This window comes from Herpailurus yagouaroundi, unplaced genomic scaffold (assembly GCF_014898765.1).
Source record: "Herpailurus yagouaroundi ecotype Mexico unplaced genomic scaffold, PumYag 77, whole genome shotgun sequence".
In the NCBI taxonomy this organism is placed as follows: domain Eukaryota; kingdom Metazoa; phylum Chordata; class Mammalia; order Carnivora; family Felidae; genus Herpailurus; species Herpailurus yagouaroundi.
In genome coordinates, this window is record NW_024412388.1 from 101,682,580 (window position 1) to 101,709,014 (window position 26,435).

The 26,435-nt window shown below is 39.7% G+C and overlaps 1 protein-coding gene across 2 annotated transcripts in view; it reads right to left on the bottom strand.

Annotated features, from left to right (window-relative positions):
- GDAP2 (ganglioside induced differentiation associated protein 2) overlaps positions 1–26,435 on the bottom strand; it is a 62,551-nt gene that overhangs the window by 30,298 nt on the left and 5,818 nt on the right. Inside the window, exons 2-8 of one of the 2 annotated variants that reach the window (XM_040471453.1) lie at positions 23,192–23,435; positions 21,531–21,670; positions 12,802–12,955; positions 12,310–12,398; positions 6,358–6,434; positions 4,824–4,983; positions 2,455–2,611 (exon numbers count right to left, since the gene is read on the bottom strand). In XM_040471453.1, coding sequence (XP_040327387.1) covers positions 2,455–2,611; positions 4,824–4,983; positions 6,358–6,434; positions 12,310–12,398; positions 12,802–12,955; positions 21,531–21,670; positions 23,192–23,367 — 953 coding nt within the window. In that variant the 5' untranslated portion in view covers positions 23,368–23,435. Of the gene's footprint in view, positions 1–2,454; positions 2,612–4,823; positions 4,984–6,357; positions 6,435–12,309; positions 12,399–12,801; positions 12,956–21,530; positions 21,671–23,191; positions 23,436–26,435 lie in introns of those variants that run through there. The other variant, XM_040471455.1, reaches the window with a different exon arrangement.

The window sequence follows — 26,435 nt, forward strand, 5'->3', positions numbered from 1 at the left end:
TCTGTTGCCAAAATTCCCAGAGAACCAAAAAAAAAAAAAAAAAAAAAGAAAAAAAAAGAAAAAGAAAAAAGCCAGTTTTATTTAAGAATGTCTTTGATGAGGAAGTAAAAATTATTATTTTCATTAAATCAACCTTTGGGAACACATCTTTTTAATTTTAATGTAGCACAGAATGGGAAGAACACTTCTACATACCAAAGTATGAGGCTGTCTTGAAGAAAAGCACTGTGTGACTTAGATGCTGAACTAGTTGCTTTTTTTTCATGGGACACTGTTTTTCTTCAAATGATGACTGGCAGACAAACTGTGGTTATTCAACATGAGTATTTGGCAGATGTTTTCTCAAAAATGAATAAAGTGACCCTGTCGTTTCCAGAAAAACAACCAACGGTATTTCTTGCCAATGATAAAACTTGAGATTTAAAATGCACATATAATTTTGGAAAATTCGTCTCTATCACCAGAAGCTTAGAGCTCCTAATACTTAAAGACTTTTCTGATGAGGTCAGTGGCAATATTAACATATATAATTTCTTCATATTGGGTACTGAAATCTGTCAATATTTAGAAGATCCGAATAATTCAGTGAATCGATGTTTTCCAACAGAAAATGTTATACATTCATGCTATAAATTCCTATTATAAAACCAATTCAAAGAGGACAGAACAAAACATTTTAATATATCAGAATATAAAAATTCATGGATATGCTTTGAGATTCCCTATTACCACGAAACTGTAAGAAACTACCATTTATCGAGTTATGTTGTAATAGCAGAAAATACCATAAATTATTTGAAAAGGCTATTAACATACGCCTCTCCTTCCCAATTATGTATCTGAGTGGGGCTGGATTTTCTTCATACACTTCACCCAAAACAACTTATTGCAACAGTCTGAATGCTGATATGAGAATCCAGCTGTCTTCTATTAAGCCAAACATTAAAACATTTGCAAAAATGTAAAACAGTGCCATTTCTTCTATTTTTTTAGTTATTTTTCATAAAAACACAATGGATTATTTTTAAATAAATTAATGATTTCTCATACGATAAATACTGGTAGACACAAACCACGTAAACAAAAGCTCTCTGGGGTCCTTAACAATTTTTAAGAGTGCAAAGGGGACCTAAGACAAAACAGTTTAAACACTGCCTCCGACCAAAAAAAGGTACCCAGATCTAGTAGTGCATGAATCACCATGTGAAAAAGTTCAAAATATATACAGATGCCAAAGTCCCAGTCATGTGAGGGAGAACCCCATCACTGTATTTAAAGAAAAATGTTTGCCAGTTGATTCTTACACATGCAAATTTAGAAACCACTGAAACTATCATTTGCTGGCCACTGCTTGTGGAAAAGCTGTTCATTGGTGCCCCCTAGCGGCAAATTTGCTTTGTTTCTAAAAATAAAATCAGAATAAAACGAAGACCAGAAAATCACCAGATACAAAGTTCTAATTCTGTAAGGGACTGCAGAGGTCATCCAGTCCACTCCCACTTACAGATGGAGACTGACAACAACCACACATCACTACAAGATACCGTGATAGAGGCTATGCTTTGCTTAAGTACAGGTGTGAAAAAGCATACAGGAGAAGCCATCTATTTCAGACTTCCCTTCCACCTATTCTGGCTTATCTCCAGGGAGATAAATTTCCAGAGGCAATCACTTTTAAGCTGAAACCTGGAGAATGGGCAGGAATTGAAGGATGAGAGTATTTTGGTCAAAAGGGATGGCAAGTACCAAAGCTAAAAGGTAAAATAGACCAGGATTTGCTCAGTACTGAAGAGAACAACAGTGATCGATTTTAAGAGCTTGCTAAGTACCAGGTGCTCACAACAATCCCATGAGATGTTAACCTCTCAACCAACCCTATAAGGTAATGCTGATATGAACTATAATTTACCATTTTTCTTTCCTGTAAAAGTGCCTGAAAAGCAGCTAGTTTTCCAAAGACTGTTAATCCTTGGAAAAGCTTACCCAGAAGCACATAAGCTGCTTTTCTTTATGCTTGAAAAAGGACTTATTCAGAATTGCTTTAGAAGACACCTGAAAGAAATGGAATGGCTTTTAAGGTCCCTGGGATAAATCAGGGAGAAATAAAGTGTTTTTAAATGGAACGAAACTATAGATTACGCTTTAGTTATAAATACAACAAAGTTAAGTAAAATCTTTGTTAAGTCTGCCTTTCCCTTCCCCTAGTTGCTACTTTTAGAACTTCACCCAGAGGCACCACAACTATAGTAGAAAGAGTGGGGGCTCAGAAATCTGATGTGCATCTGAACACTGGCTTCGCTACATTTTAACTGTCACCACTGAGAAGTTAACTTTGATTCATTGTCATGAAAAATAGACTGGAATACATTATATGTTGATCACTTGGCAGCTGTAAGGTCCTTTCTTATTCCTCAAGTCCTTCCATGTCTATCAGTCCAAAGGGGTTCGCCTTACTTTCTCTGATGCTGCTTCTGCACGGCTGCCTCTGATAACTGGCCCTGAAGGATCAGTCTTCTCTGCTTATCAATATCTCCTTCCATTCGAGCAAAAGCATGAGAGCCGATGAAAGAGAGATCTACTCCCAAGCCTTCAGCCTCCTCTTCTTGGTTGTCTGTAACAAAAATACTATCAATAGAGAGCGTAGGACAACACCCGACTATAAATGCTACAGACTGTGAATGCCTAAGAGGGAGGACTGTGAGGTAATCAAAAACACTGGGGTTAAGGGTATTTTTTTTTTCTTGAGAATCAAACTGAAATCAGATTTAGGCATTTAACGAACTGAAATAACGCAAGAAACCCCCTGTCCCTGTGTGACAGAAGTTTTAGGAATACCAAGGTGACCTAGGTGTCACTTCAGGAAGGAAAGAGTAGAACCTAATGATAAGCAAAAAGAAGTAATTATACAGAATGCAGGTTGAAAGATGGACTGTCACACCACATCTGACAAAACAAATAAAAAAGAACACATGTTTGGGATCACTGATCCAGAACTGCTTAAGGAGGGAGCACGTGGTTAGTGGACACAGAAACTGGAGTCCTTTTGTTGGATAAGCCCCAATGACAGACGGCTGGAGCGGGACTGCAGGACCCACATTCACTAGGATAACGTTTCATTCTAATTTAGCATCCTGGTTTTCTCTACTGGTCATGCCTATGTAATCATTCCGACCTGTCAGAGTTCTAGTTTTCACTACGAATTAATAAATTAACTTTCCAATTTACCCATATGATCATTTTGTTTGGCTAGATGTCAGTACTTCGGGAATGGATCATCTCTTAATTTGCTCCTCACTGCCTTCCCAGATTTATTAAAAAAAAAAAAAAATGTCTTTAAAGAAAGGAAAAAAAAAATAACTTGGACCATGGGGAGCTTCCCAAGGTGATGCCACTACTTGAAGCCCAGCCAGGTGGGCCACCTCAATGGGACTTCCTTACCTCTACTTCACTGCTCTTCAAATTGTGACAGGTCAATAGCTCAGAAAGTGTGCTTTTATGAACAAATACCCACGAATGAATCAAGTAAGCTGACTTTACATCTATTTTAACAGACTGAACATTCTAATTGAAAAGATTTATGAGCACTAAGGCCTACATTTTTGAGGTGATCAAGCACTCTTTGTGAATGGTTGACACAAGGACCCCTTTGCCTAACGAGTTGGCCTAATCTGCTGCCCAGCATTATGATCTCGAATTGGGTTTTGCTATTCATTACTCCTTGTCATACAAAATGTATTTACCCACTTAGGAAAAACTATATTCTTTAGTGGTGGTCCTAAGCATGAGAATTCCAAATAAGTCTGGGCGTATCCTAAAGTACACAGGCAGCCCTCCAGCAAAGCTTGGTTCAGACATTTCCTGGTGGTAAACCACTTACAATTCCTCCACTGGAGTTAAGGCTGCGTACTGGTGATAAAAAGGAGATGAGCAGCCTTCTACAGATTTTTACCTTGATGCTCATTTACAAGTGTTCACAGCAGGAATCTCACAGTAATTCCTAGACTGCTGAATTTTCAGATCAAGTTCTAGCACTGAAGCATGTAAGGCATGCCTCCACAGAAGGGAGTTATGGCCTTCACCATGTCCCCGTGAAGACCAGTGCAAGCTGTCAGCACAGATTCAGAAGGGCTCTCACCCTACTGTGTTCTGCCACTGCTCCAATCTACATGAGTATATAACTTAAAGAAACCAAAAGAGTGATAACAGCATTCTTGTTTCAATATTTAATATTAGGTCTGGCTTTTAGAGGACATATTGTTGAAGCTGTTGACAATTTCAGATGATTGTGTACTTCAGGAAGGTGAAAATGTTGTTATACCCAACTCTGGATCTCTACTGCCTAACAAACTTGATGTTGTGTGTGTGTGTGTGTGTGTGTGTGTGTGTGTGTGTGTGTGTATAAACATACTTTTTTTTTTTTAGGTTAAAGACTACACTTGGGGGCCCCTGGGTGGCTCAGTCGGTTAAGCACCTGAATCTTGGTTTGGGCTCAGGTCGTGACCTCACGGTTCCTGAGACTGAGGTCCACATTGGGCTCCATGCTGACAGCATGGGGCCTGCTCGGGGTTCGTTCGTTCGTTCCTTCTCTCTCTCTCTCTCTCTCTCCCTCTTCCCTGCTTGCATGCACACACACTCTCTCAAAATAAATAAACTTAAAAAAAAAAAGTAAATTTTAATAAGAATAAAACTCTAAAAACATTTAAGGTGGTCTTGATCTTAATGACACTCATAGACAGCCCCCAAAGGCAGGCTAAACCATCTCCTTCTTGGTGGTGTTCATCAGTCCCTGACAGAAGAGGGAAATTAAGAAAGGCAGAACTCACCCTCCGGGGCACCAGGTTTTTCACTTATTCTAATCTGTCGTTCAGGTACCACAGGCTCCCCTTCTGCATTTCCAATATCTGCAGGTAGGTATGGCAATGATCGACATTCCTCCTTTAATGACCTTGGGAAGTACAGAGGTAGCAGCTTTTGGTAAGTAGCCTGTGTCAGAAAAGCAAGACACTCTGTGAAAAATAACGAAGTAATGAAGCAGCCATCAGGCATCAGCAGTGCATTGTGCTGTTCCAGTCACTGTGAAGACAGCTCCCACCAAGAATAAAGACCTTTCCCCTTCTAAGCTCGACTAGAGCCGTCTGGGACCTCCATCAGTTCTTATGTAAAAGGTCAGGATATTGTTAGATGGTCAAGTTAAGCCTGACTCCCATCCTGGCAACTTCAGGTCACTGAACCTGGAATGCAGAAGCACTGTCACTCCTGTCCTACGGTCATCTGCCCCTCCCTTGGAATATCGTATTTTTCTTTAACGACAATTTCAGCTTTATCACCTCCCATGGGAAGCATTTCCTAACCCTGTGCAAGCTAGAGTTCTGTGTTCCTGTCCATTCCATACTTCCATTAATGCACTTATCACAATGATCAAAAACTCTGAACTGTCTGTCCCCACCAATAGACAACGGACTGCTTGAGGACAACGACCCTGACTTCTTCACTGGTGTAGTCCCATCTAGTGTAATAAACTTGTACGCCAGACACTCAATGAAAGATCACTGACAGAACGAATGAATAGGTAACCAGGTGAAATAAGAGACAGCAAACAAGCAAATGTGTCTCGTTTTAGCAAATTCAAAAGTATTTATATATCATGCATGTAGCTATTAATACTTTCAGTGGGTATTTCACAGGAATTAACTCATTCACCACAAAACTCCTGTGATATAACTGCTATTAGTACTCCCATTTTATCAAAGAACAGAGAGGTTAAGTAACTTTCCCAAGGACACAAAGCTGCAAAATAATATAAGCTGGATGGGAGAGAGCACACTAAAACTAAATAAAACTTAATAAGAGTTAAAGCGAAGACCTAATTTTCTAAAACGGCTCCAAATTAGACTGAAACATACTAACCCCAACTACATACAACAAAACATAACCCTCCAACTTAATCAGTGCCAGTCACTGGGCTAGGCTGCCACCTGTTTCCAGGTGAGGCAGACATCAAAGCTTTTCCAGCACAGTAGCGGTTTTCCAGTTACGCTGCCCAGGCACCCAGTACTTGGGTTATAAGGTGATGCCTCAAGATATTTTAAGAGCTAATACAGGGAGCAAAGCAGAACAACTCCACCTTGTGGGACTTCGCTAAGTGAAAACAGTCTTAGCAATAAAAAACATGAACAAATGCTCCTTTCTGATTTATTTTTAGTTTCTAACATGGATTTTTTTCAACAAATGATACCAAACACATACACTGATACCTAGGATTTGCCTGCTAGCAATTCAGCAAATAGATAATGATGACACAAAGGCAAACACTAGTAAAAGTAAGATTTAAACAAGGCAACATAATTAGCAAGATACCTCTTCAAGTTCAGAGACAGCAAATACTACTTTTTCAATGGTCTCCCCATGAATCTCCAGGAATCTCCTTACAGTGCCTAAGGAAAAGAATAAATTATTCAACAAATAATGACTTGTGTGAAGAAAATTCAAACTCTTCAAAGTTTTATTTCTGTAATACATCACTCCTCATTTCAGTAGGTCTCTGCTCAATGACACCTTATCAGTGACGCCTGCCCAGACCACTATAATTAAAAATCCTTCTCTGGGGCGCCTGGGTGACTCAGTCAGTTGAGCGTCCGACTCTTGATTTCGGCTCAGGTCATGATCCCAGGGTCATGGGATCAAGCCCCATGTTGGGCTCAACACTGGGCGTGGAGCCCGCTTAAGATTTTCTCTCTCTCTCTCTCTCTCTCTCTGCCCCCTCCTCCGCTCACACGTGCTCTAAAATAAAAAAATAAAATTCCTTCTCTGATTTACTTTCCTCCAGAATAAATATTATAGACATCTCGTGGAATCTATTTTACATCTTCTCTGTCCTCCCTGCCCCATCTGCTAGAATGAAAATACCCCAACAGCAAGAGCTTTATTTTATTTACTGCTTTATTGTCAATGTCTAGAACAGTGCCCGGCCATAGAAGATGCTGACTCCAGACAATTCATCCTTATCCAGTATATTTTTATTCCCTGGGGCCTCTCACTCTTTGCCTAGAATGATCTAGCCTAAGCGTCTCTGTATTCATTCAGTTACAGTATTCAACGCCCTACTCAGCCCTGCATCCCTATCAAAATCTCATTAAACCAAAGGTGATTTTTTTTCTTAATTTCTACATTATTCTGATTCTTCTCTATCAATTTCCTATCAATGAAACCTAAAGGCCTTTTTCTCAGTCCTTACCTCACTAGAGATTTCTCTAGCTTTAGTTTTAAATGCCCATATTCTACCTTTTAAAAATGTGATTCTCCAGGGTTCTGACCTCCATATTTATTTTCTTGATATATATATTCTCTTACCTCACCAATTTGCTGGCTAGGCACCGATGTAAATACTCAGACTCTCAGATCTTTATATACTGTTTTCTGAATGTAAGAGCTCAATTGCCTACTGCCTACAGGGCATATCTGCCGAGATCACCCAGAGACCTCAAACTGGGGAGGACTAGACTTGACCTCCATCTTTCCCCCCAAATCTGTTCCTTTACCTGTATTCTTTATTCCATACCATAGCAACATCCAATCACTCATCCAAGCTCTAAACCTGATTTCAACACCTTTCACTTCTTCCTTTTTAAAAAAAATTTTTTTAAATGTTTATTTACTTTTGAGAAAGTGAGAGAGAAACAGAGAGAGAGACAGAGAGAGAGGGAGATGAAGAATCTGAAGCAGGCTCCAGGCTGTCAGCACAGAGACTGATGCGACGCTTGAACTCCAGGACAGCGAGATCATGACCTCAGCCCAAGTCGGATGCTTAACCGACTGAGCCACCCAGCACCCCATTCCTTCACCCTGCATTCAATGGGTTATCATGTCCTTTAAATTCTACTGCTGACAGAAATTTTCAAACATCCACTCCTTCTTTCTTCCAGCTGCTCTTAGGATCTTAATGCTTATGAGCCTTTGGCAGTAAGCTCTTAATTGTGTGCTTATTTTTCTCTTTTCCAGGTCTACATATTCAATACTGCCTGAGTTATCTTCCTTACCCTGTCACCCTCCTTACTCAATAATCCTGGGGCTCTGCACTGCTTATAGGTTAGGATCCAAGTCCCAGCATGGTTCTTCACACTTGGATCTCAACTGGCCACTCCCTCACCCCCTGGCTTTAGTCCTGTTTCCCATCATTCCTCCCACACACCTCATGTTTTGGGCAAATTGGCTTCTTTGCTGTACTCAGAACGCTCCACTTAACTTTTACGCAATCCTGCCTCTGCCTCCATGGCTACCTTTGACTAGACATCCTTCATTCACCATGGCCTTCTCTTAGTGAACTCCTACCCATTTGTCAAGACCCTGTCCAAAGCCATCTGGTTTGTAAAGAACTCCATCCTTTCTTGTGCTCCTCTTACAACCTGAATAACCCTCCATTTGTGAAGTTCTCCTAGCATTTTACGGTTGGATGGTGAGCTTTCTGAAGGCCAAGTATATCTTACATTAATATTATGAGAACCCAGCACATCTTAAAGATGTGGCAAGCAATCATTCAAAAGTAACCAGCACCTGAATTAACATTTTATAGCTCTGGTTATCTACATATTGCCTGCCTTGTTTGCTACTATATCTTGAGAACATAACAGCAGACCCATTTGCTGAAGGACTATTCATTATTCTCCCTCTATAAGGTAATAAATTTATTTTTCATTTCTCTTTCTATTCTGCCTTAACAATTTTTTTAAAATGAACTTTCAGAAAGGGATTTCCTCTCTTTGACTCCAAGTTTTAATTAATGTTCACACATAGTGGTTTCCCAGCATACAACTGTAGGATTTCCACTAGAAGACAAAATGCAATGCCAGATAGTAACTAAAACTGAATTCCCTCAGCAGAATTCATTAAGAAAAGTAATTCTGCAAAAAAGGATTAAAAAAAAAAAAAAAAGAAGAGTGATGTCATGGCTACAAGGATTTAGTACCAACAGCCAATTCAAACCGTTTCCTTCCAAGTTTCATCTCTGCACTATTCTTTGCAGCCAACCAGGATGTCATGCACCTCACTTTTAGTGAAAACCCTTTAACTGGTGAGAATGACATCTGGGGCATTAAAATTCCCAACAGGGAAACACAGTAAGAACAAACAGCGTCATCTTTTTTTTCTCACCACTGTATCCTCTCTTGTATAGCACAGGGCCTAGCACGCAGTCGCTCAAAGTTTTGTTGAATGAATAAATAACCTGATGAACTGATTTTAATGCAGATGTTTCTTTGGGCTTCTAATGCAGAAGAACCGAACCGCACGTGAACCCAGGGAAAAACGATAAATAGTCTTGATACATCTATCAAGAGGACATTACCTAGGTTTCAAATGAAATAAAGTTTGGTAATATTTTAAAGAGTTTGGTACTAAAGACTTAGAGTTACATTATTAGATTTGCTCTTGGTCTGTACATGCTCCGAAAGTCCATCTGTACTTTTTTTAATAAAATGCTACAGTTTTGCTATTAGATTTAAGGTAAAGTCAAACAGGCCTTATAAAAGTTGACTTGCCTATCTTTAAGTTTTCCATTTCCTTTGTACTAAATAAGTAAATTCTTAGAAACTGCCTCATCGAAGTCCCTTAAACCAACTATTGACCTTCATCTGCTCTTACTACAATTCCTGCTCAAAGTTGACACCTCCAGAGTACTGTACCAAGTGATTTATCAAGCAGTTTTTCTGGGGCCACAGAGCCATTGAGGCTGGTTGAACTGGGATCAAAAGCCAGTCTTCTTGACTCCCTTTTCAGAGCCTTTTCTACAAAGTGTTGCTGACTTTTTAAATTCTAACGCCTGAGTGGCTCAGTCAGTTGGGCATCCAACTTTGGCTCAGGTCATGATCTCGCGGTCCGTGAGTTCGAGCCCCGTGTCGGGCTCTGTGCTGACAGCTCAGAGCCTGGAGCCTGCTTCAGATTCTGTGTCTCCCTCTCTCTCTGTCCCTCCCCCGCTTGCACTCTGTCTCAAAAATAAATGAACATTAAAAAAATAAGTTCTAACCTATATGATTACTTTAATAAGAAACGGAGACATATAAAAAGTCATAGCTCGGGGCGCCTGGGTGGCGCAGTCGGTTAAGCGTCCGACTTCAGCCAGGTCACGATCTCGCGGTCCGTGAGTTCGAGCCCCACGTCGGGCTCTGGGCTGATGGCTCAGAGCCTGGAGCCTGTTTCCGATTCTGTGTCTCCCTCTCTCTCTGCCCCTCCCCCATTCATGCTCTGTCTCTCTCTGTCCCAAAAATAAATAAATGTTGAAAAAAAAAAATTAAAAAAAAAAAAAGTCATAGCTCAAGGTATGGGATGATAAGGCAAGGACTAAGAGGAATCAGAGAATGTCAAGACCTGCCAAAAGCTTTGCCAGGGAGAATTATATAAAGGCAGGAACTTTGCTTTGGTAAGGCACCATTCAGAATGCATGCAGAGTAGTGATAACATAGGAGCTTCCCACTGAAGCAGTTCTAACTCAAGCATAATTGAATTATTTAGTATAATAAACAGGTTACTGGACTTGGGAGTCATCAGTATGCATAACCTTAAGAACATGATAAATTTCTGAGCCTCTTTATTTGTAAAAAGGACACCATATTCCCTAAAACACAGGGCTGTTGAGGGAATTTCTATATCCCTTTTTAAAATACATACTTTTTTTAAAAAGTTCTTTAAAGATTTGAGAGAGAGAGAGAGAAAGGGAGACAGAGAAAAAGATTTGAGAGAGAGGGAAAGGGAGACACAATCTGAAGCAGGTTCCACACTGTCAGAACAGAGCCCAATGTGGGGCTCGAACTCACAAACCGTGAGATCATGACCTGAGCTGAAATCAAGAGTTGGATGCTCAACCGACTGAGCCACCCAGGTTCCCCCAAAATACCTATTTCTTCAGCAAGTACCATATGTAAACCATTCTTGACCTATGGAAGCATTAGAAATGCAAAGATGAAAAGATAAGAGCTCTGCTCCTCAAGAAACTCAGTCTAATATAATATATATAAAGTATAAAATAGGTAAATTTACTACAAAATCCTTGAGCAGTCAATCTTCATTTTAAAAATAGTTAATTGTTAAATAAGACTACTTATGTACTCACCCTAAATTCTAGGCTATCTAATAATAATTTTATACATTTGAGTATCTCTAGTTTATCGTTGAGAAGACTTTCAGCTCCTTGTCTTTAAATTCTAGAGATACAAGGGTTCTTAAAGATCATCTTATACAGTTTTCCTCCTCAATGAGGAATATCTGCAACAAATGGTCATTTAGCCTCTGCGTGCACATTCCCAGTGACAAGAAGTTCACTTAAAACACCCGCCTATTACAGTGAGTCCTATCTCAAGTGGGACCAAATCTCCTTCCTTCTGACACAGTCTTGGACCTGTTCTCTACTGCTGGAGGTCTTACCTACAAGTCTTACAAGAAATCTGTGAACTCCCTGAAATTGTACACAAATTTCCTGTGTATGTATGTCCTCTGGGGGAAGGGGTCCACAGCTTTCTTCCATCAGATGCTCGGTGTAGTTTATGATGGCTCCCCAAGAGGCTCAGAACCACTACTCTAAAAATGCAGCACAGAATAAGTTCACGAGACTCCTTCAGATGTTAAAGATGGGCACCATATATGCTAAAAGCATCATCTTCTTTAGGAGAAACACCTGTTTCTCCTGTTTCAAACTGTTGGCTCTCCAGTTTGTCAGTGTCTCATAAGATAGGACACCCAGAACTATATACAAACGTCTAGATGTGGTCTGAACCTGCATATAATACAGTGAGATCATGGAATCTCTCGAGCCGAACACCTTGTTTTTATATCACATATATGACATTCTGTCTCATAATGATCAAGCTTGGTCTTTTTTAAACCTCAATGCAAGGATTTATACTCAAATGACACATGTGAAAGCTGCTATTTCAACTGCAAAGTGCTACATAAACACTGTATCATGAAATCTGTTTTGACATCATTGTTGCAATGTTACAATTATTCTGAATCATGATGCAAAAACCCAATGCGCTGACCATACTTCTCAGCTTGGTATCATTTGCAAATTTCGTAAGCAAGCCTGCAAGCCTTTATTCAAGCGGAGAAAAACGTCAGCCTGGGAAAGTAAATTGAGCTCGGCAACTTATCAATACAAAGTTCCCTCCAGGATGCCATGATTAGCTAATCAACAAATCTTCTTTGGCTATAACTATTTAATTAGCGATAACAGAAAAATCTGTAAGGCTCAATTTATGTGCTGCAACCCAATCCTATTTATGAAGTCCTCGATGTAGGCACAGCTTCGCCAATGTTACTTACGAAGTGCTATGTGTGTTGCATCCTCTAAAGGATAACCTCGTTTTGCAGAATTGATGACACAGAATCCCACAGATGACATTGACTGCTCTCTGCGGACAGAAAACACAAAGCACCAATATTCATAACACATACATATGTAATTAATTTAAAAATGCAGCTCAACTTCTCCTTCCCTACCTCCTCAACAAATCTAGTCTAACAATTAACTCAGTTACGCTATTTCATATTTATATTAATATTATAATTGTACCACTCGGGGGGAATATAGTTCAAGCAAAGATTGAGTAAAATGAGAACAGGTTAAATTCTTAAGTCACCCAAATCCATTTCTCTTATCCTGCTAAATTTGCGAAGATAATTAATTTTGTCTTCAGAATCCTCTTACGTGATTTAAATCCCTCAAAATTTGATTTCCACAGCCAGGTTTCATTTTGAAACCGGGGCCTTTGACAGTGTATGGCATGGTGCATCCAGGAGGTGAATAAGCCGTACTTTGCCAGCTGAAGCACGTTTCTGTAGCAGCTGTACAGGGAGCTCTCAGCAGCGGTGCGATAGCGGCTCTTGTACTTAGGTCCCACTGTGTGAATGATGAACCGGGCAGCTAGATTAAATCCTTTCGTCAATTTTGCTTCACCTGTCCGGCAACCTGGGAACAATGGAGCATGCTTAAGTCATGGAGGTGTTGGGGAGAAAAAAAGTCAACAAAATAAGGCATAAAACAGAGAAGTAATAAGAACCTCATTGAGAAATTTCAATTAAAAATATGGATTGAACACAAACACTGATCTCTGTTGTCAAAATGACAGTGAAGCAATACGCTAGGTATAAAAACAGAGACAAAGAGAATGGGAGAGAACATCAAGCAGATAAGCATCATCAAAATTCTGGAAGGCAGAAGGCCTGGAAATAACTGATTCAGCAAGCAGAGAAACCTAACTGCTCACAGAAAAGAGGTCGCCAATTGGAAGCAAGCCGGTCGTATGGAAAGGCGGTGTTGGATTCAAGACAGACTGCTTGGATTCAAATCTCGGGTCTACCATTTTCCTTCTGTGCTACCTGGGCAGCTGCCTGGCCTCTCCAGGCCTCAATTTCCCGTTTAGTGGGAATACTACTGGTACTCACTTCACAGGATGAAATTAGTTAATACATGCAAAGTACACACACGCGCGTTACCTACCATTCTTGTTGTTACTACGGAACACTGGGAAGGCTCAAGACTTGGAGGCCTATGTACTTCTAAAGGCTATGATGTGAAGTGGGACTAAAAAGAGGAGGCGGAGTTAAGTTTGCGTAAGAACAGTCAAATCTGCAACAACCCCTTCCCAACAAGCACAGCAAGGGGATGATTTCTTTACCATCACAGCAGCAGGAACATTTACTCTCTGGAGATGCTGCGCTGGAGAGTGTCTGGACTGCAGAACCCCGGGCGCAGCTGAGAAGAGGGGATTTAGCTAAGGTGTTACACTCTACAGTGAGAGCTTTAGCCTTCTGCTCCTAACTGGTGTCCAAAACACAGATGCCCACGCTTACACCCCTTCCAGGAAACTAAGAGGCCCAAACCAAAGGACTCGCAGACTGTGACAACTAAGGGAAGTTCCCCAACCAAACAACAGGGCTCCTTCTGCTCATCACCTGCGGCTAGACCCGCCAAGCAGTAACTCTTGCCCGTGTACACAGAGCTTCCCTTCACCTTCTCACTTCCTCTACCATAAATACAGCTGACACTCAAGGATCACTAGGAAGTGAGCCAAGCCTCTGACCAAAGGGGGTCAAAACGATGCTCAAACAAGAGAGAAGGCAACCGCTGTCAGATAGGTAAGAGAAGATATGGTACCTCAGAAACAAAACCAGAATGTTATAAGATGTTATAAAAAAAAAATATTCAGAGAAGAGGAAAAAACAAAGCACTTCTATAACTGTTACAGCCAAATGAAAACATGTTATCAGGAATGACAACAGATACATTAAAGCTGAAGTTAAGGAAAGTTTCCGGAAAATAAAAAGCTAGAAAATAAGACATGAAAAATTGGAGGATTAAACAAGGAGGTACAAAATCCAATAGAATTTCTTCAAAAAGAGAACAGAGAATACAGAGGGAAGGAAATTATGAAAGAAAACAAATTTTCCAGAACCGAAAGATAAGAGTTTCTAGCTCACAGAATACCCAAACCACATCAAGGTGGAGAAACTATGAAACTGAGAATACCAGAAAGATGAGATCATAGTTTCCAGAGAAAAAAAACATTATCACGCAAAGAATCAAGAACAAGAAGAGCATCTGAGTTTTCAAGAGCAATAATAAAAACAGAAGACAATGGACCAATGCCTTCAAAACCTGGAAAAGGATTACTAGCTTAGAATTTCATTTTCAGCCAAACTTCCAATTAAGTATGAAGGTGGAAGGTCTCAGTAATTTTGTCCCCACCCATCCTTCTCAGATATCTCCGGTGGATTTATCCACAAAAATGAAGGAATCCATCAAAGAAGAGAAAGGCATGAGAGATCCAGAAAATGGGAGGATTCACTGAATAGAAAAAAGGATTTCCTAGGATAATAACTATACAGCAGGCATAGAGAACAACCTAGAGAGGAAAGAGGACGGTGGATTTCAGGAGGCACCTTGTCAAGAAGAAAATGGACTTGAAAGATAACCAAGAGTTTTTGACTTTACTGAGAGGTTTATAGTCGTATTTAAAAGTTTGAGATTGAATCAGTGATAGTCAGAATATTAAATAATCAAATCAATAACTCAGGAAAATAGCTATACAAAAAGAATTCAAATCCGTTTTGGAATAAGCAGCGAGCAATATTTATACAGTCACAATGTTAAGGCTGAATGTCGATTTAATAAAAATTTGACAGACCAACTGGGGAAAGGGGTGAAGGGGGAAGAAAATGTGAAATTTTTTTTTTTTTTTTTTTTGTATAGGTAAAAGCAGGGAGTGGATAAGAGTTTAGTCTTTAATTTCCACAATAGGAAGTCAACAGAGAATGAAAAAAATCAATACAGTAGTTGTAGCATATTATTTGGAAATAGAAGTAAAATAAGGAAGTTAAAGGTTTGAAAGTATATGCCCCTGAAGAAAGGGAAGGGAAAGGCAAAGAACTGTTGTTTTCCTTTATATATTTCGATGTAAGATTCTTTGACTTTTAAAACCACATATACGTTGATCAATGAAAAGCCGTAAGCACGAACTGATACTCAAAAAAGAGAAAGGGAAAAAAACATCATTTGGCACCATTTGAGGCAGCTCAAATTGGTTTAATAACCAATTCTTAGTTTGAAAAATGGTAATTAAAAGAATTAAGCATTTATGCTGCCCTCTAATAGAAACTAATTCAGAGTAACCACATGTCAGTTATTGGGGAAAGGCTCTACTTTAGAGGAATGTGAGCTAGTAACCAAGGATATGATGATAGGTTTTAGAAAAATACAACTTCACAATCTTTTGTTAAAATTAATTAATTAATTAATTTTTGAGAGAGTGCAAGTGGGGGAGGGGCAAGCAGAGGGGGAAAGAAAGGGACAGAGGATCTGAAGTAGGCTCTATGTTGACAGGCTGACAGCAGCGAGCCCCATGTGGGGCTTGAACCCACAAACTGCAAGATCACATCCTGAGCTGAAATCAGACACTCAACCGACTGGGCCACCCAGGCTCCCCTACAACTTCACAATCTTAATGAAATTACTGACTCAGATAAGGACTATAAATGTTGCTAAAACCATTATGTGAACGTATGACAGGGTCCTGGGTATTCATAGAACTTAAATAACCCCATATTGACTACAGAGGGTAAAACAACTGTACAAATGGAAGAATCAAGCTGTCATCACTCTAAGCCAGAGAGCCATCTTAGTGTCAGTAATGGTCCACTAACAGGTCAATCAGATTTTATACGTCTCCCAATATGATATACTAAGTACACAATACAACATCACCTATGAAATCCTTTAGCCAAATCTGATTCAATTAGATACAACTTCCAGGTTATAGGAAATACAAGGGATAAAGCGACAGACCAAATGGTACCTCAGGGTTAGCAGATAAACCCAGAAGGTGAGCCATCTTGGAACACATGTTGGCCTACTTTACTCAACAAGTGTCATAAAAAGGGAATGGAGTTGGATGAAAACAAAATCTTTAAAGATACAACAATTAGATGTAATGTGTGACCCTAGATTGGATATTGCTTTGGATAAACTAGTCAACTGGGTCAACTGGAAAGTTAAAACTATGGTTTGGGTATTAGATGAACAGCCAAAAGGTAGAATTCATTTGCTGAAGAAAGCAGACTGCAGAACAGTATGTGTATAATCATCTTAAGATATGCACTGTATACATATAATTATTTTGGTAACAAAATATTTAAGAATGTATGCGTATGCCCACATACACATAAAGATCCAGAAGAATATGCGCTACAGTACGAGTACTGGTGATCTCTGTGTGGTGAAAATGTTAAGTTTTCATTTATTTCATAGCTTGTGTGCATATACTTTCTACAATTTACATTTACTGCTTCTGTAACTAGAAAGCAATTATTTGAAAGGCATAATATATATTAAAAAAAAAAATAAAGCAAGTAAGGAAATACGTATTGGGGCAGTTGGCAGAATCAGTCCTGAAGATCTCTGAAGACAGACTACAGACACAGAAAAGAATTTTAAGTGTTCAGGATACTCTGGTTTTGGGAATCGCACCTTTTCCTTAATAATTGTTAACCAAAATGCAGAACTCTGGAGACTAGACTCATGCTAATAATAAGCACACTGTTCCCAACCTTCCACTTGTTCTGTCTAGCCCAGATTTCTTCTAACCCAAAGCCTCAATCCTGACATCATTATGAACAGTTAAAACACAACCCTGAAAGTATCTTTAATTCCTGCAGAACAAATGCAAATTTCTTGAGTAAGTTCAAGTTCACTCCAGCCGAAACTCTGTCCAGCATGCCCTTTACCCCTCTGCTAAGGAGCACTGCTGGTACGATAACCTGAATATCGGAGCAGTAAAGATTAGTTAGGACTTTTCAACTTCACTTATTTCTCTCCAAATGCTAACATCCACAGTAAGAAACACAAAAGTTGTTTTAATCCTTATAGCAAAGACTCCTATTCATAAGAGAACAGAGCAATCAAAAAACTCAGTGCGTGTACTCCCATCCTAGCAAATGTGCACATTAAGTACCAAGTGACAGAACATTTAAGTAGCAAAACTACACAGTGGTCCTGATTGCCGGAGAAAGTATTTTCCTTCTCATTTGCACATGGAGACGCATAAGCTCTACACTGGAGAATGTTCTGTGTGTGCCTGAGAAAAATTTGCAGTCTGGTGCTGTTAGATGGACTATTCTGGGTATGCCTATTATATTCATTTGACCCCATAGTGTAATTCAGGCCCGCTGTTTCCTTACTAATTTTGTCTGGATGATCCATCCAGTATTGAAAGTGGTATACTGTGGTCCCTGCTACTGTATGGCTATTTCTCCATTTAGATCTTTTTTTTTTTTTTTTTTTTTTTTTTAGTATTTATTTTTGAGACAGAGACAGAGCACGAACGGGGGAGGGTCAGAGAGAGAGGGAGACACAGAATCCGAAGCAGGCTCCAGGCTCTGAGCTGTCAGCACAGAGCCCGACGCGGGGCTTGAACGCACGGACCGCGAGATCATGACCTGAGCCGAAGTCGGCCGCTTAACCGACTAAGCCACCCAGGCGCCCCAACCATTTAGGTCTTTTAATATTTGCCTTAAATATTTAAGAGCTTCTACATTGGGTACATACATATTTACAACTGCTACATCCCTTTGATGAACTGACCCCTTTTTCATCATACAGTGACCTTCTCGGTCTCTTGTGACCAATTCTGACTGGAAGTCTATTTTATCTGGCAGAAGTACAGCCACTCTTGTTCTCTTTTGGTTTCCATTTGCACAGAGTATCTTTTACCATCCCTGCACTTTCAGCCTACACGTATCATTAAAGCTAAAGTGAATCTCTTGTAGACACTATACTGCTGGGTCTTGTTTTTTTATCCACCAACCACTCTGTGTCCTTTGATTGGAGAACTTAGTCCTTTTATGCTTAAAGTAATTGCGGCTAGGTAAGGAATTACTATTGCCATTTTGTTAATTGTTTCCTGAGGTTTTTTTAAGTTCCTCTTTTTCCTCTCTTGCTGTCTTGCTTTGTGATTTATTTTTCTTACTGGTATGCTTTAATTCCTTTCTCTTTATCTTCTGTGTATCTACTAGAGGTTTCTTCATGAATATCATGAGGCTTACGTAAAACATCTTATAACAGTCTATTTTAAGCTGTTAACAAGTTACCCTCCTCTATGATGCTACTGGTGACATAGTCTGATACTGTTAGTGTTTTCAATAAAAATAAGACATCATCACTGCTGAGTAGTCTAGTTACTTAACATCCCAGGGAGTTTGTAGTCATTCATCTGCTACCTAAAGGGTGCCTCCACTACTCCTCTGGGTACAGGCACACAGGGACCAAGGAGACATACAGTCCCTGTCCTCATGGAGGTCAAAGTTTAATGTGAACCCCATCATCATATAAACAATTTATGAAATTACTATTGTCATAAGAGCACAAAAGAAAAGCAACACAGGCTGGGAGCACGTATCATAGGGAGATTGGCAAATTCTGAAGTAAATACGAGGAAGAGAATAAGCAAAGACTCAAGAAGAATTAAGAACTGAAAGAGCAAAGTACATGCAAAATTGAACAAGAGCTAAACGATCAGTTTGGTTCAAGTACGGTAAGGGAGGGAGAAAGGGACATGGAAGGAGCCCGGAGGCAAGCGCCTGAGATCTTGTAAGTCCTTGGACACCAGCTCAAGGAGTTTGTGTTTTAAATGTCACGGGAGGCCACTACACGGTTCAAAGCAGGGAAGCAGTAAGAAGGGATTTACAATTTAAAAAGCAAATGCTTACTGTATGTGGCAAATAGATTTAGGTAAAGAAGAATGAATGTAGGGAGACCAGTTGAAAGGGAAGCTCCAGTCAGGGAATGATGGTAAGACAGGCTAGGTTGGAGGCAGTGGTGATAAGAGACTCAAGATATATTTATGGCTTGATGACAGCCTTTATGTGGGGGATAATGAGGAGAAAGCATTAACCCTAATTTTCTGCGTGAAAAATGGGAGAGAATGACGATGCCATTTTACTGATGGCAAACACTTTCTTATATAATAAGGGTTGTCAAACCGGGCTTCCCCATCCTAAATTTGGAGAATTCAGGTTTTAAACTTACTGCAAGACTTTTATATTCACCCCTGTCAGTGTTTTCATTTTTTGGCTCCTGGTTCCAGTCGGCTCAGAATTTTTAAAACTCTTTGGTCATCCAACATCTCCTATTAACTCCTCTCAACTTTCTATCATCTACAAATTTGGGGAGTCATGCTTTGCAATCATTTATGAAGCTGTTACTGAAAATGTAAAAAGGGGAGAGGATTAAGTATCCAGCCTGCAGTGCATCATTAATAATCTTTCCTCAGGTTTGCAGAGACGCATCAAACAATTGGGGCCTGTAACTAACAGCAGCAGTAACACTGAACACTAGAATGTACTTTGAACTTAATGTCTATTATTTCATTTACTTTTCATGATACTGTTTCTATCCCCAAATACTCGCTGAGCTCTTGTGATGTGTCAGGAACTGAGGTAGAGACTATCATCACCATGCCACTTTAGAGAGTAGGAAACTCAGGCTCAGCGGTGAAGTGACGGGTTTTACACTACACTAGTTAGTGAAGGGCAGAGTTACAACATGAACTCCTGCTTAGAGACTCTCAGACACATTCTGTCAAATACTGAGGTTTCATTTGTATGCTTACATTAAATTTGATTACTTTCTTTCTCTTACCCTTTCGTCTAGCTCTAAGGTGTGAGAACACACACACACAGGCCGTAAGGAATTTTTCCAGACCAGCTTCTCTATTACCTTTATCAAAGAACTTGTCAGTATTATCTCTACTGCATTTTCTAATTTCTACATGTTCTTCCCGGTATCATGTTTTCAGTTTAATTGAGGGCTTTTTTCCTCCTTCAGCTATCATATAGTTCAGTTTCTTGATCAGATGATGTAATTCTTCTCTCTCTATCCTCTCTTTCATGGAAATCATGAAATCATGGAAAACCTTCATGGAATCAGCATTATTAAGCGTTCCTCTTCAAATTCTAATATTCTTATTAGGTTAGAAACCAGTTTTCACTGATAAATGGTAGAGATCAAAAAAACTCAAGATTTTATACAGGTGATATCTGTTATTTACATTTTAAGAACCATTGCTATATTTCCTAAATACCTTTTATAAAATGGGCTGACTGAATTTCACAATATTCTATTTGGGCTCAAATAATAGTAACTTGGCTTGCCAGGTTGGTAATTGAAGAAAATGAATGCAAATAAGGTAAACAAGATTCTGAACTAATGGAACTCTTCCCTGTCTCCATTTCTAATGAAATATTCTCAGAAGAAGGTTCTGGTTAAAAAAAAAAAAAAAAAGCAAGTGCAAAAGTAATCGAGAATATATTTGTCCTTACAATGCATTTTGGTTTTATCACTAAGTCAACTTCATTTCCAAAGTGCAACATTTACTCTCCTTGAGGTATATGAAAAATTCTCTATCAATATCAAATAATGATAGAATTTTTCAGTTTAGAGAAAGGATAGTTGTTTCACAAGGCTTATTTGTGCAAGAAAATATACAGCCAAGAAAATGCTACCAAAGACTTAGCTGGCTATAGTACCTAACATTTTTATTTTTATTTTTTTTTAATTTTTTTTTTCAACGTTTATTTATTTTTGGGACAGAGAGAGACAGAGCATGAACGGGGGAGGGGCAGAGAGAGAGGGAGACACAGAATCGGAAACAGGCTCCAGGCTCTGAGCCATCAGCCCAGAGCCCGACGCGGGGCTCGAACTCACGGACCGCGAGATCGTGACCTGGCTGAAGTCGGACGCTTAACCGACTGCGCCACCCAGGCGCCCCAACATTTTTAAATTCAAGAACATGACAGAGGAGTTTTACTGAGAGTAAAGTCTCAGTGTTCAGTTTCTAACACAATGTGGGGCTTTCAAAAGCTGTTTTTATGTAGTTTAAACAAAAACAAAACAGCTGCATCTACTTAGTATTCTCACTAAATGCAAAACATGCTTCTTTAAATATCAAAAATGTGTCCTAACAATAACATACCTAGGAAAACTTACTCACCCTTAAGTTTCTGGAGGTCCTCCTTCAAATCGGGTCCTGCGAGCATGAAGATACTCTCTGACACAGGGTTCTTATCTGTAAGACTTTCATTGCTGGTATTCACAATGGCCGTACAGTTCAGTAATGCCACGTCTCCTTTCCTGAGGAAACGATGAACAAAGAACAAACGTGGGGAAGAGGAGGGAGATAAAAAAGCTAACTGCTAATTATTTCAAAACGTTCTATCCTCACTCCCCTTACAACATTGGTTTTGCTAGCTCACAAGCTTAAGCAACAGTAGAAAAGGAGTTCCGGACTCAGGAAGACTAATCTGGCATCTTTTTTTTTTAATTTTTTTTTTTTCAACGTTTATATATTTTTGGGACAGAGAGAGACAGAGCGTGAACGGGGGAGGGGCAGAGAGAGAGGGAGACACAGAATCGGAAACAGGCTCCAGGCTCTGAGCCATCAGCCCAGAGCCTGATGCGGGGCTTGAACTCACGGACCGCGAGATCGTGACCTGGCTGAAGTCGGACGCTTAACCGACTGCGCCACGCAGGCGCCCCTAATCTGGCATCTTAGATCTTCAATGCAAACGCTGCAAAGCCGCTACCCACAGAATCGTGTTCTTTCTTTCCTTCTTCCGTATTGCTTTCATTGCAACAGAGTGCTTATAGAGCTGAAAGTGGTTGGCTTCGAGAGTTTACCACAGCAGCATTATTCCTAATAGCCAAAAAGTAGAAAAAACCCAAATGTCTAACAACTAATGAACTAACACTGACAAATGGCATAGGTATGTATATCCATACAGTGGAATATTATCTGGCCATAGAAAGGAATGAAGTACTGATTCACACTACCACATGGATGAATCTTTAAAACATACCAAGTCACAACTGACTCCATTTACATGAGATGTCCCCTGTATACAAATCTATACACAGAGGAAGTAGATTAGTGGTTGGCTGCAGCTGAGAGATGGGGGGACAGGGAATGACTGCTAATGGGTAGAGGACTTTGGGGTGATGAAAATGTTCTAAAATTGACTATGGTGATGGTTACACAACTTTGTGAATACACTAAACACCACTGACTTCTACAATTTAAACTGATAAACTGTATGAGATGTGAATTCTCTCTCAATAAAGCTTTTTTTTAAAGAAGAAAGGCACTACTACTAACAGACGCAACATAGGTGAACTTTCGAATGATCACGCTGAACAAAGGTGGCCGGACGAAGAAAAGAGTACGTGATTCCATTTACATAAAACTTTGGAAAATGCAAATTGATCTATAGTGACAGAAAGATTAATGGGATGTGGAGTCAGGGGGCGCATGAAGGAGGGATCATGCAAGGACACAAAACACACTTTTGGGGGTGATAAATATATTAAGTTGGCTGTGGTGATCGGAATGGGAGAGCAGGCTCACGGATATACACATGTCTAAGTGTACCAAACTGTATACTTCGAAAATACGCAGCTTATTGTATGTCAATTATACCTCAATAAAACTGTGTAAGTATGTGCAAAATGATACGTTAACAGAGCTAGGGCTCACAAAAAAGTTTAGAAGAAGTTATGAGAATAAAGGAGTTTAGAAGAAACAATGAGAAAAAAATAATTTAGAAAAAAATGACGAGAATATTATCATATTTTGGTATGATTTAGTCAAAGAATTACCAAAGAATCACTTTCCCGCTGATATCCTTGTTGTAAAGAAAAGGTGATCTAACAGTATTTTCTTGCAATGTTTCAGCTGCAGTATCGGAAGTATTTAATTCATCTTCACATGAGTCGCCCCAGCTGGGTAGCGTATCCACATCCACAAACTGGGAAGGGGCACCCAAGGGATCCATGGAATGGGAACTTCAGCTGGTCTTTCCCCAAATTTCTCAGCAATTCAATATTCACTGGAGACTTCAGCCTAAAAGAAAAGAAAGAACCATTTTAACACAAGTACAGATACTACTTTACTTCCATTAGAACAAAAAACAAATCTCTACTGTGAAATGCTCTAATAGTACATTGTGTGATTAGTCACTTAAACACTCCATAAAAATCAATATACAACAAAGAATTGCTATAGTTTCCCTAAAGAAGAAAGGGGGATTATTGAAGCACAAATTCTTTTCAAAGAATTATAGTCATTAAAATAATCACATGACCCACCAGTTCTACTTTCTAGAAACACAGGACAATTCATTCAGCATTCACTGAGTGTCTGCTATGGGGGGCGGGGGTGGTGCTAGGTGCTGCAAGAGATACAAAGATAAATAATATGCACAATTTAAAGAGTTCAGTGGAATGATAATATGGAGATAAGATCTTACTCAATGATAACTGAGTAAGACAAAAGGAAAAGCGGGGAGGTTCCTGCAATCAAGTATAAAAGTTTGAACTTAGTAGAGAAGCAGACGGAGAAGAAGGCGTGGATTTGAGAGGCAATATACTTACAAAGGAAGAATTAACAGGACTGGACAATTTACAAGATATGGCAGGAGACAATGATGCGGTAGGAAGATGGTTGTACAGAAACGTAGAAATTAGAAGAGGGTGATAGGAAGACACACGGTATCAAGTACTACAGAGAGGCCATGGGAAATTCAGCATGAGTAGAGGATATTTAATTTGCCAAGAAGCCAGACAGCTGTTGCAGTAAAATGCAGATTCATTCATCCAATAAATCTCTATGAGCATCTGTCATGGGTCAGGTATTGTTGGAGGCACGGGGGATGCACTGGTGAATAAGACAGCAAGTCCATGCACTTACTGAGCTTATGCTTCCTGGAGAGGAGATGATAAACAGTAACCAAACAGGCAAGCAGGTGTCTAAAGAATGACTGAGGGCAATAAGTATTACAAGAGAAAAGGGGATATCTGAGTAGAGAGCTAAACAAAGTGAGAGAGCAGGCAACGTGAAGCCCTGCAGTGTTTCAGGCAGAGGAAATAGCAAGAGTAAAGGCCCAGAGGGCAGAAAGGAGCTTGGTGTATCCCAGGAAGGGTGAGGAGGCCGATGTGGATACAGTAGAATAAGCTAGGTAATGAGTGGTGGGTGACTGAGGTTGGTGAGAGATGGAAAGGCTGGATGATGCAGTTTGTAAGCCCTAATGAGAAGGTTCGGTCTTATTGTAAACAGGAGGGGAAGCTGTTAGAGGATCTTGATAGAGGTAATGACTCAATATAAACAACACCTGGTAAGATTACTCTAGCTACCGTGAAATGGAGTGAGGGCGAGAATAAAACCAGAGACCAGTAGAAAACTGCTGCAGGGATCTAGGTGACATGGTGAAGAAGGTGGTGAGAAACGGTTGGATTTGGAATGTATTTTGAAGGTAGAGGCCACGAGACTTGCTAAATGGCTGTGAAGGATGAGGGAAAAGAAAAGAATCAAAGGTAATTCCTAGATTTCTTGCTCGAGCAACTGAGTAGATGCTAATGCTATTTACAGAGAAGAGGAAGGCTGGAGTAGGTTGTGCAGTGGAGTGATAATCACGGTCGTTTTTCCTCATATGTTTTTGCATGTGTTAAGTTTGAGATGCTCCTCATATGGCCAAGTATTGAAGTCAGACATGCAACTGGCTGTAAGAGGCTAGAGCTCAGAGAAGAGGTCGGGGTACAGATACAAATCTGGAAGACTCAGCGTGTGGGTGGCATTTAAGGCTATGGGAACCAGACATGATTACCAAAAGAGACCATACAAATGGAGAAAAGAGATCCAAGGACTGAGTCCTCAGGCAAAACTTATAGGTTGGAAAGAGGACAAGTCAAAAAAAAAAAAATGATAAAGAGGAATAAAAGGATAGGGAGGAACACCAGGAAATAGCCTAAAAGCCTAAAAGCCAGGTGAAGAAAGCATTTTAAGGAGTGTTTGAGAAGATGAGCTAAGGGAAGTGCTACTGAAATGCCGAGTCACAGGGCCAAGAACTGATTAGTGTGTTTGGTAAGTTACAGATCACTGTCACCACTGAGCAGGCAGATGATCAGCTAGGCTGTGAACTTCTTGTTAGAATTTTCTGTGTGACCTTAAGGTTTGTTGTTAGAGAAGGAGAACAAACATGCCTTTCTTCATCTAATTCCTTGGTGTTTCTTGCTGAGAAATGTGAGATACTAAATGGAACGAACCATGGATTAGGCACAATATGTTAGCTCCTGCGCCAGCACTGTGGCGTGGGAAGTGTGATCGTTTATATAACAATTTCAGAAAGGCCTTATAGATGATACCATGATAAAACTATGTAAGAGGATTATTCTTATTCGATATAAATACGCCTTTGAAATTATTTTGAAATAAATTAATTTTAGCAGAAGTCAGTGTTTAATCCATCCAATTGGCCTTTGAAACTGGAGGCAATCACGAGATCTGCTGATCTGTTAACAAGTATGCAAACCTGAGCTGGATAAGCTGAAGAGAGGACAAATAGAGACATTTATTTTCCACAGTTGAACTGCCTGGAGCTCAATGGAATGACATTTTGCAGAAATTCATACTTAAAAAAAATTATTCACAGATTTCTGAAGACAATGACTCATGCTGAAACTTAGCTACAACATAAAAAAGTCCATTAAACACAGAGTTAGTGTTCATTTTGCAAACTCGAGTGCCAACTTTCAGAACAAAATTACTTCTTTATTTTTTTATTAAAAAAAATTTTTTTTTAACATTTATTTATTTTTGAGACAGAGAGAGACAGAGCATGAGCAGGGGAGGGTCAGAGAGAGAGGGAGACACAGAATCCGAAACAGGCTCCAGACTCTGAGCTGTCAGCGCAGAGCCCGATGCGGGGCTCGAACTCACGGACCGCGAGATCATGACCTGAGCCAAAGTCGGACGCCCAACTGACTGAGCCAGCCAGGCGCCCTCAAAATTACTTCTTTTTTTTTTTTTTTAATTCTTTTTTTTTTTTAATTTTTTTTTTCAACGTTT